Here is a 16,481-nt window from a genome sequence, read left to right on the forward strand (position 1 = left end):
CAACTGGCAATTAAGCCCAAAAAGATGTGCATTTTTTCTCTTTCAGAATAAAACACAAAACTGAAAATAGAAGTCAGTGTTAAATACCTGTAGGTATTTTTTCTACTTAGAAAGGCACATGACTTTTCACTGCTCAAAAAATAGGAAAAAAAAAAAAATCATTTATAAAGATTTGAAACCATTTAAAGTTGATGCTAAAATGTCAAAACCTGAGCATGAATTATTCTGACGTTTAAGCTCACAATGTGAAAGACGTATAAGGCTTCATCCACATGTTTGCTTTTCCGTAAGTTTTGTTTTCTTTCCCACACGGCTTCAAAAGCCAGAATTTAATTATATATTTCACATCTGAATTACGCTACATTAAATTAATTTGTACCACTAGCGTGGACCACTATTTATGAAAATAATCCTTCATGAAAATATTCAAGACTGTTTGTTTTAACTTCACCAGGTCATTTCCTGGAAAAATACAACTAATGCATGAATAATTTCTTAAATCAGAAGCAAAAACCTATTTCACCTTTTCTCCAGCCCACACTATACTGTGCTGAAATACTATATTTAATCTTCAGCATCACGGTAGCAAGTAGCCTAATCCTCCTGTTAACTCCAGGAAATGAACACAGATTCTTGTTCATGAATGGGTCTCCACAAACAACTCCATCAGAACAAGAAGGCTAGAAGTTAGTAATACGTTAATAATATTTTTGTGGATGATGAAGCACCTTTTGGTGTAAACCTGGAAGTCCTGGCTCTGGATAGTGGCATTCCTTGAGCAAAGAGATCACAGTTAATTATCTATCAGGGTAGCCAAGCTTCTGGGGGTATACAAACCTCTAAGGGAAGCCTTTCCCTCGCCTCAACTTTCACAGAGGAATTTGCTGGGAACAAGCAGGTTTCCTAGGGGAGATATGACCCAAGAGCTGCTATATGAACCGACTTCCAAAACTACAAATAGTAGCATAGATAGACAGCACTGGATAATTAGTTATTTGCTCACAGTGACAAATGAAACATGTAGAAGTGGTACTAAGGAACATGGTTTAGTGGGCAGTATTGTTGGTAGGTGGATGGTTGTCTAGATGACCATAGAATCACCAAGGTTGGAAAAGACCTAAAAGATCATCCAGTCCAACCGTTCACCTACTACCAATAGCTCCCACTAAACCATGTCCCTCAACACAACATCCAATCATTCCTTGATCTCAGAGGTCTTTTTCCAACTTTGATGATTCTATGATTCCATAAACAGTTCATCGTGTAAAACAACATCTGCCTGACAAACTTCCTTCATCTAATTAAGGATCAGTAAATATAAGTCTATATTCAGTATCACTAGAGGTAGTCTAAATCAGCTATGCAGAGTTAATGAATTCTCAAGCCCTGCTGACAAAGCCCTAAACTGTAGGCTCATGCAGCTTCCCTGCATCACAGAGAGTGGAGAAACCCCCAGAGGCAGCTGGGCACCCCACTAATCCTGGTCTGAATTGTTCCTGCTTACCCTCATGCTTCTACAGCCAGAAATGACATTTACCAAGCAGCATCCACATCATGTCGGTGCTGCAGCTGGTTGCATGAAATATCTCAGTTCAAGCTCTAAATTGGAAGTGTGAGCAATCTGCATCCAAACTCAAGAGTAACTGCACAATCATTTATTTCATTTTACAATTTATTAAGCTTTCATTTTATCTGGTTCATTGCCCTTACTTTCAAAATTCACAGGACAAATCATTTTGAAAAATATGCTGGGATTCAAGAACAGCTGCCAATTGAAGACTCTCTGTCCTAATACAGGTACATATTTCAAGCTTCTTACTCACTACTTACATACCAGGTTTATCAGGTCAATCATTACTTGCATTTACAAGAAGAACAGCACTGTGATTATTTCAGTGAGAATGTCCACCAGCACAAAAACAACTATGAGTGGAATAAGGCAACGCTAAAGGAATGTATAAGAGCAAAGAGATGAAGAAATTACAGAGTAAAGAAATAAAAGCAAAAACAAACAAAGCAACAGGTGAGAGGGCTTATAAAATAATTCAAAGAAGACAAGACTATAACCAGGCCAGAAAGCCGGAACCAAATGGAGAGAGGACTATGGTGTAGGCCAGGGTGTTAGCTCTGAATGAGGAAGCACAGGACTGAAAGTTGAGCTGAACATGCTACTCCTAAAGGCATAGAAAATAAAAACAAAATCAGAGGAAGTAAGTCTCTTTGTCATAAAAAAACCCTCCATATGGAAACATTCTTCCTCCACCCAGACACAGGATCTAAAGTCTCCAATACAGATACAATATACAATTCAGCCACCACCATTCCTGCCCACTGAGTCCCTTCAGATTCTAACTCATGTCTGCAGACCTTCACCAGTTTTTTGTCTACAGGCCACTTGGTGACAATAGACAGGATCCTATGGTCATTTACAGTCAGTTTTGAGTTAAGTTACTCCAGTCCAAACACAGAGCTGATATGCCTGCATATTCTACCCTTTTCAGTACTGCACCCAATCAATTTTAACCACACAAATGTTAGCTCACCACTCTCTCACTTGCCTGTAAAATATTTCACACCAATATCAGCAAGTCATGCCATTAATTTTCTTCTTTATATAGAAGGTTATACAACCGCTTGGTATTCTGAAGCATACCAACCTCAACAGTGGCCACACATTTATTTGTACAGCATTTTTAACCAGTCTGTTTTTTCCAACTACAACGTCAGTTTATAAAAATAAATAAAAATCCAAGTGTTGAAGGAAAATAAAAATGAAACCCTCTCTACAAGAAAAAAAAAAAAAAACAAACAAAAAACAACAGCACAAAACCAGAAGAACCAGGGATACAAAGTGAGTGATCTGTCAGTTCACAGGTTTGACTGAAAACTTTCAGAAAGATCCCAGACCATTTAATCTTCTAACAGAGATTACTCACCTTCATTTTAATCCCTCTAGGACCAGCTGTCATTTTAAGATCAGATAATTGTCTGAGAACTGACAAGTCCTTGATATACAGCATGCTAGCATTTGAGAAAGGTTGCTCATTTGACCTGTATCATTGTTTAACCTTTAGCCCTATTGTTCCATTGAGAGCGATCAGCACAATTCTCCATGGGACCACAAAAAAAGAAACTTTATTTTTCCAGCCATACCAGAAAGCACAGACACTAGACATGAGGCTCCAGTAATGATCCAGACTGTGCCTGCCCACATGGAAAAGCTTTGCAAAAGAATTGCAGATTGGCTTAGACAATGGACACCAAACATTTGCATCATTTCTAAGAACTTAATTCTTTCTTCCCTATGTAACTGTATTCCCTCTCTTCAAAAAATGAAGATAAACTCCCTTTTGAAAATCCTAAAACATTTGTACAACTAGAAGGCTAAGGCTCAGAGTCTAAAAGTATACAGCATAAAAAGCATTACTCTTTTTGATCTTCAGTCTTTTAACATAAAGGAAATCTTAAACTCAGTTTCTTCCACCAACTGCTGCCATCCTTACATGATGGAAGGAAGAGTTGGTAGACTGGGACATACATCACACGCTAACATACACCAAGAAAACAAGCTGGAAAACCAAAGTGACAAACGATGCAAGTGTCAGGACAAACAGTAAATAGGCAAAATTGCTCATAAATACCCTTAATAAAAGAATCTGGAAGTTACACCATACATTAAAAGGCCAAAATACCCATAGATTGTATCTGTTCCCAGCTAACACTAAAAGAATAAACTGTTCAATGATTCTTTGTTTATAAAAGCATACAAATCTAGTGACAATACTTCCATCAGTATCAGAGTTCAGCAAGGTAACATTTTCAGAGCTTTGGAGAACCTATAGCATATCCCCAGATGGCTGCCCCTTTTTTTCTTACTCTTATCCAACTTCAATCTCACTAAAAATCAAAAGTCCATCAAAGCCTCTTAAAATAACATTTGAGATAATACTGTAGAGATCTAGTCCTTAATTCAGCAATCTAATACTAACAACAAAGGGCAAGGCAAAAGGATAAACGTTGACACAGTACTTTATCACAGTACTTTATAATTGCAGCTTTAAAAGTGCTTTTTCACTTCACAGTTGATTTTCAGACTGGGAAAAAAGAGCCATTACTCTTAAATCTGGTTAATACCAGATCCTACTTCATAACTTCAAGAACTATTTCATTATTTGAGAAACCATATAACAGAAGAAAAATTCACCGCTGTTTCAAGTGATTCCTTCACATTTTCACTGAAAGTAAATAAACCCACATGGAGAAAAGTCCACACTGGTGTAATTAATAGCAGAGTACGCGAATAAAACTTTTCAATGCAGTGCTGAGACTCCTGGCTTTGTTCAGTATTCTTCCTACAACCCACCTAGACCAACACCCATTTATTCATGCATGATACTGTTAAGAAGAAGAACTGTCAACATTAGCTTTCAATTAGCAATACTGCCTATGAACTCTGTTCACAGAAAGGACTGAGCGAGCGAGGCCCTGGAAAGAAAGTGCGCAGCGTTCATTTTTGCGTGATTCAAACCCAGACCAGGGAACACATTTCAAAAGCTGAATTTCCTCAAAACAAAAATAAGACGTGAGGTATGTTTCCAGCTGAGGTAATTCAGAAGTAAACTTGGTTCTTTTCTTGACCCTCGATAAAAACCAGCTGTGTTCGAAAGAAATCCAAGACAAACTGCTGATGATACAATCTGTCATTTACACCTATTACCCCGGGCACTCAGACACCTTAGTCAATCTGTATAAATATTTCCTGCTTCTCTTCATTTTATTGGCATCATCTCTGGAGATGAACTGATGTATTTGCTGATTCAATCCAAACACGAGCAGACTTAGAAGCCAGGAAGGATTCCCCAGCTCTCTCCAGACCCTTGCTGTGCTGCACACAAAGCACACAAAGCTGGTAAACCCTACCAAGACATCTGTCACTGATGCAGAAGAAAAACCAGCCTGTCCTCTCCATTTCACTAATGAGGTGTTCATAGGTATGAGTTTACTTGTCGTGATACTTGTAGAGATGACTGAAAAAAGCATAGTAAAAAGGTCACCAGCAAAGCAATACTGTTTTTAAGTACTTCTTTTTCAGGATGGGGCAACAATTCTAAACAACAGTCTACTCTAACCACACGTAATTGAAAGTCCTTTTTGCAAAGCTGTCATGAGTACAAAGATCTCATCTTTGCATCACTATCCCAAGGAGCATTAGAGGAGTCAGATAACTCACCAAGTTCACAGAACAAATGAGATGAAAATTGCATTTTTGATATAAGTAAGAGCAGCAATAATTATTTTGAGAACATACTGTTGTAAATGCAATTATTTTGAACAGGTACGGATTTGAAATAAATTCTGAGGTTTATAATTCTTAAGGTTTCCCTTAAGCATTTCAACTCCACACCGATGCTGGTAGTGCTACCTCACATTCCCTACAGATATCACCGGGCACACAAACAATACATAGATAATGACAAAAGAAAAACTTCTTTCTTACTGAAAACAGTGATCATATTTAAAGTCTCATTAGTTATATCAGTATTATTATCAGTATTATTCTGTTATATCAGTAGGACAATTAACATATTTCACTATACAGCAGTCACTTTTAATCAGGACAAAGATTGTTTAAAACATATTAAGTATACTGCTCAAAAAAAATAAGATACAAAAATCTACGGTTATTTCAAATCCAAAATGCAGAAAGGAAAACAGTGCTCCATCGCCACCCTTAAAGATGACTTTAAAGGTGATTATAATTTGCTCACTGAGCTGCACAGGAACCTCAAACGCACATTAGAATGTCCTTACAGTTTTACCTCATACCACAGACTTGCTGCCTATCTCCAGACTGCACATTTTGAAAGTTTGAGTGAAGTCATAAAAGCCAAAGAGGTATCCGTGGCTCACGCTTTCAGATGCCCTGCTCTCAGACTGCGTGATCACTGCTATCTCTGTTTCAAGGCATATTCATTGCTTACAAAAAGCATCAAAACTCCTAGAGAAAAAAGGAAGGACCAGAGAAAGAAAAAATTCCACATAACCCCAGTGTGTAAAGCAGTCACTGAATTTATTTGGTCTAATGGGGGGGGTGGATTATTAAGTGACACAAAAAAAAAAGATTCATTTTTTTAACCCAAGATATTACTCTTACTTGCCTTATTTTCTTACCAACTTGATCTATAATGTGCATTGAATTGGTAAATCATAAATGTCTGAAATAATTAAAACAAGAGAAAACTCTGCTCTCTCTGCAGCTCTGTGTAGCCCCTACCCCTGCTGCTCTCTCTGTGTATGTCTAACTGCTGCATATAGCTCCATTAAAAAAAAAAAAAAACAACATTCAAAAACTAGCCAGGAAACTTCTTCACTCTATAATTCAGAAGTTAATCAAACCTTGTGTCAAAGGCAAGGATAAAAGGAAAAAATAAATACTGCAATAATGTCCAAGCACTGATGTCAAATGCACTATAAATCTACTACAAGGCAAATTCTAGTCCTGTGTATTTTATTTTCCTCATCAGTACTGTCCAACAGTGAAGCATCAAATATAAGGCCTTCACTAACTTAAAGAATTTATACTGAAAAGTTGCCTAAGAAGAGAAAGGCCTGTAAACACAACCACCCCAACGCTGACTGAAAAATGCTGTAGTCAGAACTGTTAAAATTCAATACATGGACAATTCAGAAGCCTCATTGAGACAGGCAAATAAAGCAGTTGAGCCTAATTTTCTTTTCCTAGTTTTTGGGAAGGAGGTGACGTTTTCAATAGTCATCATGTGGCTGGTTCTAAGCTGTACTGCACAAAGCTACAGTACAAAGTATCTTTTGATGACTTTTGAAATTCACCTCCTGACAGCAATCAGTTCTTAGCAGATCGGCTGCCAGCAGTCAATGGTTTCACGTGTCAAATAATGATTAGATATAACTTGCCAGAGATTTGTTTATAGATGCGTTTTACCTAGAGAGTTTTCTAGGAATGTTTCCATGCGTGTTTTCCTTGGGATTTTTAAGTAATTTGGAACTCCAATTTAAGAAACAGGTTCAAGAAATAATACAAGAAACCAATTTGTATCACATGTTCCTTTGGTACAAGCTCCTTTCAATTTCAAGCTCAAAATTCCATGTCTCAGGCAAACAGCCTTCTACCTCCAAGACAAGTTTACATTGAATTAATAACAGTGGCAATATGATATTAGGTAGATGATCCAAAAACCAATACTACGCTTCAGAGAAGTGATCAAAACATTTACAGCGCTTTATGCATACAACCTCCTGACAGAATTGTTCACAATTCAGAAATCCCAAGGACTGCCACTGTGTTGGGCTTCTTGAAAGTCCAACTTAAGTTCATCACTTTTTCAGCCACCTCCTGGTTAGCAAAAACTCCACTAATGCTCCTGCTGGGGCAAGACTTATTGCCTGCTAGAAGCTCTAGGTAATGACAAAAGCAACTATTGCATATTCACTGTGTTGGTTAGATATGGGACCCCCTCTAACAGCAGCACTGACGAAAAAGGGTTACTCTAGACAAAAGTATTATTGAATTAATTCACAGAATAAAACTGTTTTCCAGAATGTTACAATACTACTTTACTGAAGAACAGAGTGTACACTGAAATACAGTAACTCACAAATATTTGCAAGTCACACGCTCTACTTCAGAAGATCTGGGGCAGCATTTTAATAAGCAAGATGTGGAGGTGCTAACCAACATGGGCTCAGTAATCACTGCTGAAGAGCGTGTGGGAGTTCAAGCACAACTCATGATTCGTATACCAGCCCCACATGAGGACTGGAAGCAAAAAAGAAAGTTATATTCTATGATATAAAAGAGGACAGTGTGAACAATGCAACTCTCCAGTGTTCCCATCAGCTAGGAGACATTTCAGACTCATGCTTCTGTGTCTTCATTTGATACTACCACACTAAAGAACTACATTTTACCTTAGGACAGGTTTTAGATATGGAAAACGAGGATTCCAGTAGAACCAAAATTGCGTTTTACCACACACACACACAAAAAAAGTTCAACACTTAGTTAGCAGAGGAACTTACAGAGGGCTAAAAAAACATTCAAAAAAGGAAAATTTAGGTTAGGGAAAACATGAACCCTGCATTGTTACCCTCTGCACATTAACGTAAAAACCTAAAATTGCGTTTACCTTTCTTGAAGCATAGATGTCAAAAAACGGTTTGTTTCGAACACTGAATGGCTCCTGTGCTTTGTCAATGTGACCAGTCTTCATTTTTTCATGTCGTGGAAATATAATCTCTTTTTCTATACACGAGAGTCGAACATTAAAATCACAGTCTCCAACTGGCTGTCCCTGTCAAATTAACAAAATCAGTATTAAAACCAGATGCTTAGCAAATTGTTGGAACAGTAAGGATTCCTTACACCGTGTTTAGAATCATACAGACACAAAAACAGTCAAATCAAATCACTATCATACACTTATTTGCCATGTATTTGGTTTCCAAGCCAATGTCTCAGGTTGTGAGAGGCTTAATGAAATCAAAGTTCATAGAAGGATAAAAACCCACAATATGCATTCAAGCATATGTGAGTTAAACTAAATGCTTGCAAATTCAGCTAAAAAACTTAAATGATAGCATCGCTTTGATTATATAGCAATTCCATGCTTTTCTACACAGTTTTATTCTGAAGTCATTCAGCTCATTTTATTCCTAACACTTTTAAAGTCAAAACAACAATTCATTTCACGTAGTTAAGCAAAACCCTGCTTAAATGTACCACAGTGTTGTTTAGAAGGAAGAATAATTACATAAAAGTTAGCTTTTCTGTCATAGGAAAGAGAAAACTATAGCTGCAGTTGGAAAATATGCCAATAAATACTGGCTGCAGAAACACGCCGAATACATGACGGTTCACTCCTACAAACCAGCCATTTCACATCACTCTTTGCACACTGATGCAGTGAACCAGTCGGTACGAGCATCCTAAATACACTTGTTGGATAAATAGTTGCTTATAATGGAGTCAAATGTGTTTTGAACATTAGAGGGTGACAAGAACGTACCGTGGATGGCATTTAGTGAAAATGAACAGAAATTCTAAAGTCTGTTTCAATTCAACAATTATTAAGGCATATAATTCATACATCTGCATTAGCTCAAATGATACCTAGCACAGGAAATACATGAAATCATCCCTCATTTTACCACCTCATTCACACATACAGAGAGAAAACTTGGGAAAACCATCTCTTTCACGGTCTGCATAGAAGAAGCCTAAAGAACTTCAGCTTCAATAGCAGAATTTTTCAAAGAGCTGAAAGTAGTGAGCACAGAAATGGGTGTGTGGGCACCCTGAGCACAGGAGGAGCTCGCAGCCGCCAGACGGATGAGCAGAAAACCAGCAGTGAAGCCACACTACGCACAGTGAGAGGAGAAAGGGAAGGAGAATCTGCAAGACAGAAAGCTCCACTCGAATGTGTGACAAATAGATCCAGAACTGGTCTGGAAGAATAGCAAGCAGGTAAATGTAAAAAAAACTAACCAGGCAACCAGATCTAATGCCTGATTTAACGGCTTGGCAACCCCACCCACAGAACAGGGGTTGGAATTAGATGGTCTCTGCGGTCCCTTCCAAGCCACCCCATTCTATGACATCCTGAAGGAGTATGTAAAGATAAGAGAGAATTATTATGTTCTGAGCAAGTCTCTCAACTCAGAGAAAAAGCAAACACCCGTGTTAGATTAAGGTGAGTTTAATTAAGTCCTTTCCAAACTCAAAAGGAAACACCGCCACCCTGACCTTTGTATCAACCAGTTGAAGAATGCACACTTTTTTCCTGCAAAATGTGATTTATTTTACATAACTTATCTTTTTTTTTTTTTCAATTTCATTATTATTATTTATTAACCGATCCCTAAGTTTTAGGGAAACCTAACAGAACTGATCCCTTCCCTAAGGCAGCTTTCCCACACGGCCACATTTAATAAGGTCTGAAAGAGCAGATGAGCTAATTAACTCCAAATATTTGAGCTTCAATAAGAAGTTTTTAAGAAGAGCTTCTTTACAATGATTCATTCAGAAATGTTTTAGCACAGTGACTTCATTTCAATCCCTTCATAGTTAAATAAAAAGCCAACATGATTTCATATGCCCCACGAAAGAGCTGTATCACTTTCTTTTCCCTTAAATAATCCTTTCACTTCTCACAGCTATTTGAAACTAATTATTTCCTGCAGCTCTGTCAATCATATATTTTTATTCCAAAGCTCGTTAAGTGGAAGGTCTATCACACAAAGGTCAGAGCTAGGCTGACACGAGATTACATGAGATGGGAAAACACAGGTAACGCTGCCAAGCAATTGCTTCATCAGTCAAGTAAATTAAGAAGTTAAGGAGTATTTCATTCCCACCTAAGTATAGGATATTAGCGGTAAGAAAATTAACGTAATGTTGAATTTAAATCAAGGACATGATGAATAAAAACAACACTGAGAGAGGAAGGCTTTTACTGTTCTTCACAATTCTCATAATCACAAGAAACGTTAGTATGTAATGTATGCATTCCAGTCAGGTCCTAAACCTTCAAGTGGTAAAACCTATCTAGAAGTAAGTAAGTAGGAGGGAAATGAAGACCACAATAAATAATCTGTAGAAATTGACAACAGAGGATGAGAATATATAGTGTATAAAGCACACATTTAGAAGTTCTCCAGAAACAAAACATCAGTGTTTTCATAACTTTTAATGGAACCACAGAATCACCAAGGTTGGAAATGATCTCTAAGATCATTCAGTCCTACCCGCCCATCTATTACCAGTATTTCCCACTAAAATTGTGTCCCTCAGTACGACATCTAAATGTTTCTTCAACACCTCCAGGGTGACTCCACCAATTTCTTGGGCAGCCTGACCCTGATTTTAAGCAATACTTAGATGTTCTATAAGTCTGAGCATTCAGACATTTGAGACTGAATGCAAGTTTCTTGTTTGTTTATTTGAGAAGGATGAGGGTCAGCAGTGCATAACAGCTCTGTCAGTGGAATGTGAGATGGCAATTCCTGTTTTACGCATTTTCATCCCAAAATAAGTTTGCTAGTGTGGAGTAAGGCACGATTAACAAGTAGCATGTGTTTCCTATCCATGCAAGAAAGTTACACTTCCCCCTCACAAGATTAAAATGCATTCCAGAGCAAAATATCACTTAGAAAAGACTTGGTAGAGACTCATCTGTTGACCCAACTTCTCTTCTGAGATTTTTTTTCACCTGTTGTTACTGCATATAATACTCATAGGGCATTAAAACTACAGGGTCACAGTGTAGAGTGGGCTTGCGGTAGATGTGACGCTTAAAAAGACTGTTTCAACTTTAAACACAATCCTCCACACAATCTCAAAACATAAAATCTCGAATGAGCTTTGAAAGCTGCATAAGTTTGGACTTTTCAATTTAAATTTACAGTATTTCAGACAAACTTCTCAACTAAATCCATATCCATTAATCACGCAAGAACCTAAAGCACCACAAGAGTCAAAATATATGAATAAAAATGTCGAAATATATGAATAAAAACTGTGTGTGCAGCTCATTTAATCTCTCTCATCTTAGGGGTTGTAGAAAGATGATGTATTTGCTGAAAGGTGCTAAAAGAAAAACATTACAGATCCAACAGGATCCCTCTACGTGGATACTGAGAGAGTTAATTTGGCCATGTGTCAAGCTCTGTCCTGATGCATCAGAAGCAGTCAAACTGTAGCCTCCTATGCTCCATCAGGATCACAGAGGCTGTCATGTTGAAGCTACAGCCTCCTGGCTCTAAGGCTACGACAGTTGGTGAGCAACTTAGATTCCAGGTCAGCACAGACAGGAAGATGGCAGGTAGCACTGAGAGGGGTCCAACAGGATAACAGGACTTCTGCTGTATGTCACACTGGGGCACTTCTCTCTCAGGAAGAAGCACAGCACCTCTGAGCAGCTGCTGAAACAGACAGGAGACAAGTCTCCATTCTGATTCTAAGGCCAACCTTATGGCAACTAAAACTTCACAAATTTGGTGAGCTGCATGGGGAAAGCCCTTCACCTCGCTGGATGGAGTAGAGATAACAAAAACAGGTACACGGGTGCTAAATCCTACAATAATATTTTCTATTAGAATTTGATGTTTATCCAGCTTCTGCAACACAACTGCAGTAGAAAGAAAATCAACGTGAACACTGTAGATAAGCAGCTTGGTCCAAGATAAACTGAGAATATTTGCCTACCTGCCAGCACAGTCTGTTCCATTTGCCTCCTCCAAAAAAACACCTTAGAGATGAATAATTCAGCACATGCGTGCATATACGTTCCATGCACATCTTCACTTATCGAGCCACAGCAGAACACATGTCACAACTGTCTTAGCTTTAACGATTTCGAGAGAAGAATAAAGAACAAGCAGGCTGAAATCCTACCCTGTGTTTAGCATTATTGTTGACAATTCAAGGCACCCACAGCTGACATCTGCATTTCCAACTAAAGCCCATTATTAGTTCTCCCATTTTCTGAAGACCTCACAGTCAAATATCTTGCATTTAATACTTGTACTAATGGTCTGGCATGGACTGATTCTGATTGTGCTTTCATAGATGTGGCATTCTTTTTTTTTTATGTAGACAGATATGTATGTGTATCTTATACATAAAAACAAATCTGAAGGTGCTGTCCCATTTTCCAAATGAGATTATTACTGCATTCAATCATCTAAATTTATTTCTTTTGCATTTTTGTTTTTAAAACAGGACCAAAAAAAGCATCAAAGAACTGAAATGTACTGAAGAATCACAGTGTTTCCATTTTTCTTCTCTAACACATGAGATGTGATATGAGATACAGCTATTATAATCTGAAAATTGAATTTGAAATGTGTTTTTTCTAAATTTACCCACCAAATATGAAGAAAAGTTACCTTAGTGGCAAGGAATTAAGCCACTTCAAAGTGGTTTCTAAAATTTATATTGGCAATGAGGTACAATATGTGAAGTACTGCTTCAATTTTAACAATTCAAGCAATGTGCTGAACAAACATAATTACTATTTATCTGTTGCCAGCTTATACAATGGAATATTGCTTCGACTTACCACAGAACAAAATTGGTTTGGGAACCAGACCCATTAAAAGGATTACTTCAGACATGTATTTAACTATCTGTATTCCTTTTTCAGAAAAACGTAGGGATACATTTTGGAATGAATCAACAAAGGAAGGAAGTTCACATTCCATGAGTAAACGTCAAGGCCTAACAGTTCACACCTTTTATTATCAGCAAACAGAACTCGAACAGAATAGCAGGACTGTCAAAACAAGAACAAGCACCCAACCCACCGCACAACTGTAAGGTAGGTACTGAAAGCTTAGGAGCTGCTATTTTGGGAACACAGACAACTCAGTCCAATTCATTGTTTGACTGCATGTACAGTGGTTTCATTCAGCATCTTTATAATCCCCATAAATCCTTCTGAGCCTTCAAAAACAAAACTCAAATCAGCAGATTTTGCTGGGATGCAAATGACTGAAATCTGCAGGATTCTGCAGATTTCTAGTTCTAGTCTAGACCGGCTGCCTCCCTCAAGTACTTTAAGGAGTTGATGAACTTCCAATTTTTAATTGCAGAATTAGAAAACAGAATTCTAATAACCCACAGCAGTAAAATAGATTCTCCATCATCATCATAGGGATATTTACACACAAAAAGATCTCACACCGTCCTCCCTTGGGAATCTAAATTTTGAATAATTCATTTAGCACTGAACGTAGGCTATCTGCAAAATAAAATATTGAACACAAGGCTTTACTGCTTCCGTGTTTTTCATATGACTTTTGCTAGCACTGTTGATGCGTGCAATATGTAGGCATTTTAATTTTAACAACCACTACATGGCCCAGACAATATTTTCTGTTTCGGTTCTCCTTACACTCTCTTCCTTTTCACCAGTAATTCACACGACTCTTCTTAAGGTTAGTTATTGATGGCTTTTACACTGATGTCTTTATGAGGAAGTACCATTCCCATGAGTTAAGGGAGCACGGGAAAAATTCTAAATCTTACAAGATATTGCTCAGAGTGTTTCATACCTGAAAAGATTGTAAAACTCATTTTTTTAGGACAAAAATCACTTTGTTTTACTTTAAAATAAAATTACTCATTACAGTAAGCATAACTCCCCTGAAAATAATCTATATTTTAAAAAATCCAACCCACAATTATTACTGGTTCACAAGTGTTTTCTCAGAAAGGGAACCACCTGATTTTCCTAAATCATGATAGCACTAAAAATTAAGCATCTATAGTAGATTTTATATTCCTGAAGACTAGCAGAAGATCTGTAAGGTAAGTACACAAGAAGGAAGGGGACAGACTCTTTAGCAGGATCTGTTGTGATGGAACAAAGGGAAATGGTTTCAAACTAAAAGATGGGAGATTTACATTGGATATAAGGAAGAAGGTTTTTTTATAGCAAAGGTAGTGAGGCACTGGAACAGGCTGCCCAGACTGGTGGTGGATGCCCCATCCATGGAGATATTCAAGGTCAGGCTGGATGGGGCTCTGAGCAACCTGACCCAGCTGTAGGTGTACCTGTTCACTGAAGAGGACTTGGACTAGATGACCTTCAAGGGAACCTTCCAACTCAAAAGATTCTATGATTCTAATCTTTGTAAGATACCTAGTCCATAGTTATGCTCACAAACAGGAATACTGATTAACTGCTGTTTTACTTATTTCAAAAAATAAGGGTTTTTCTTCATACTTGTTATAAACAAAAGAAATATTCTAACCGGGATATAATACAGCCCTCATATTCTCTCTTACCACAAGTCCCACAGTAAATAAGAGTCACTCAAGTTGTTCCAACATACTGAAAACGGAACAGAAGACATTTGAGAGATCTTCCTTTCATCTTCAGAAACCCTATTTTGTATTATTTATCTATTTTAGATCTTCTGATTAACTATTTTTTTTCCCCTCTTTAGTTTCTTCTACATAAAAGAAGGAAGAAGAGGGGAAGGCAGGAGCCAGGGAAGAAGCTGTAGATTTAATGCTCACTAGCAATAATGATGCAATTGGAAGACTTGCCCAACTGTGAAGTTTAATAACACTTTACTTTTCAGTTGTGATCATTCTCAGGTTCCTGAGAGATGAGAATATTTGCCTAAGCCAGAAGTTGGGTCCAAGTCCACTTGACAGTTCCCACTGTAATGGTTATTACAAACAGCAAGGTGAGGCAGACAATTCTTCTATTTAACGTTACAGTTTCTAACACAAGAAGTTAAAAAATACATATTGCAAATGAAAAGTGAGGGTTTTTTAAAGGTGAAAATGTGACAAACAAAACAGTTCAGAAAAAAAATACTAAGAAGACCACTTTAAAGAGACCTACAAACAAACAAACAAGGAAAAAAAACACCTGCCCGTGGACTTTATTCCCTGTAAAGAAGGTCTGAAGTATTTCAGAAACATTTTCATTTACAATGCAACTTTAACATTCAGGTCTCACGCTGTAATTGCCTTAGCAAGTATTACATCTTGCTCAAGAGCTGTCACATCAGGGTAAATAGGAATAAAACCTACACAACCCAAACACCTGAAAAATAATAAAGGATTCAATACCATAGCAACTTCTACAGCTGCTTTTGGAGAACTACTTGTCCCCATCTCTCCCAGGAGCAACACTTCATGCCTCTTCTACTGACAATTATAGCAATGGTAATCTGCTATTCAAAGGGTTCTCATGAGGCATGTTTCTCAGGAAGGTATGGAAACAACTACCTTTGGGAAAGAAAACAAGACATGACAAAATTTAATACAGCCTCTTTGCTTCTGTGTAATATTCCACCGAGCATTCTCTATTCTGGCAATCGTGGAAAACAAACTACCTTACCCCGCAATTTGTAGTGCCCCTAGGGTTAGGAAAAGGAGGATCTAACTCAGAGACACAGGGGAAAGAAGGAAAAAAAAAAAAATCAGATGCGTTTTTCACAAAATCTAACCAGAATGTAAAACAGTCATCCGTCAAACTAATCACAATGCAAAAATAAATAATTAAATAAAACGCTCCCTGACAGTAAGCAGTTTATCAGGTAAAAAGTACAGAATGAGGGACAGAAAAACACCATAAATATCCTGGTCAGCGCCCTCCAGTGATTATTTACTTTTTGTAGGTAATACAGCAAAAAAAGTTCTAAAGAAGGATGGAAAAACACGTAACAATGCTACTTCTCAGTGGCATATCTACCTTTCTCAAACACTGGGCTGAGACAGGAAAGACTATGAAAAAAACCACCAGTTATATACATTCCTGTTCATCCATCCCCACAGACCCAAAAGCTTCTGTCCCAGCACTGCATTACTGTATTACACCTTCCAAGGCCTCCTAAGCCCACCACTAGTTTCTCTCCCTATTCTGATCCTACTCATATACCCTAAGAAATACTCAAGCATATTACAACTCGTGGCTTCACCTGGC

General features: G+C 37.7%; 1 protein-coding gene across 3 annotated transcripts in view; it reads right to left on the reverse strand.

Annotated features, from left to right (window-relative positions):
* Positions 1-16,481, reverse strand: part of RNGTT (RNA guanylyltransferase and 5'-phosphatase) — a 185,001-nt gene that overhangs the window by 106,731 nt on the left and 61,789 nt on the right. For all 3 annotated transcript variants that reach the window (XM_072333278.1, XM_072333280.1, XM_072333279.1), the window contains exon 11: positions 8,166-8,330. In XM_072333278.1, the coding sequence (XP_072189379.1) occupies positions 8,166-8,330 (165 nt within the window). The remainder of the gene's footprint in view (positions 1-8,165; positions 8,331-16,481) is intronic.

This window comes from Excalfactoria chinensis, chromosome 3, assembly GCF_039878825.1.
Source record: "Excalfactoria chinensis isolate bCotChi1 chromosome 3, bCotChi1.hap2, whole genome shotgun sequence".
Classification (NCBI taxonomy): domain Eukaryota; kingdom Metazoa; phylum Chordata; class Aves; order Galliformes; family Phasianidae; genus Excalfactoria; species Excalfactoria chinensis.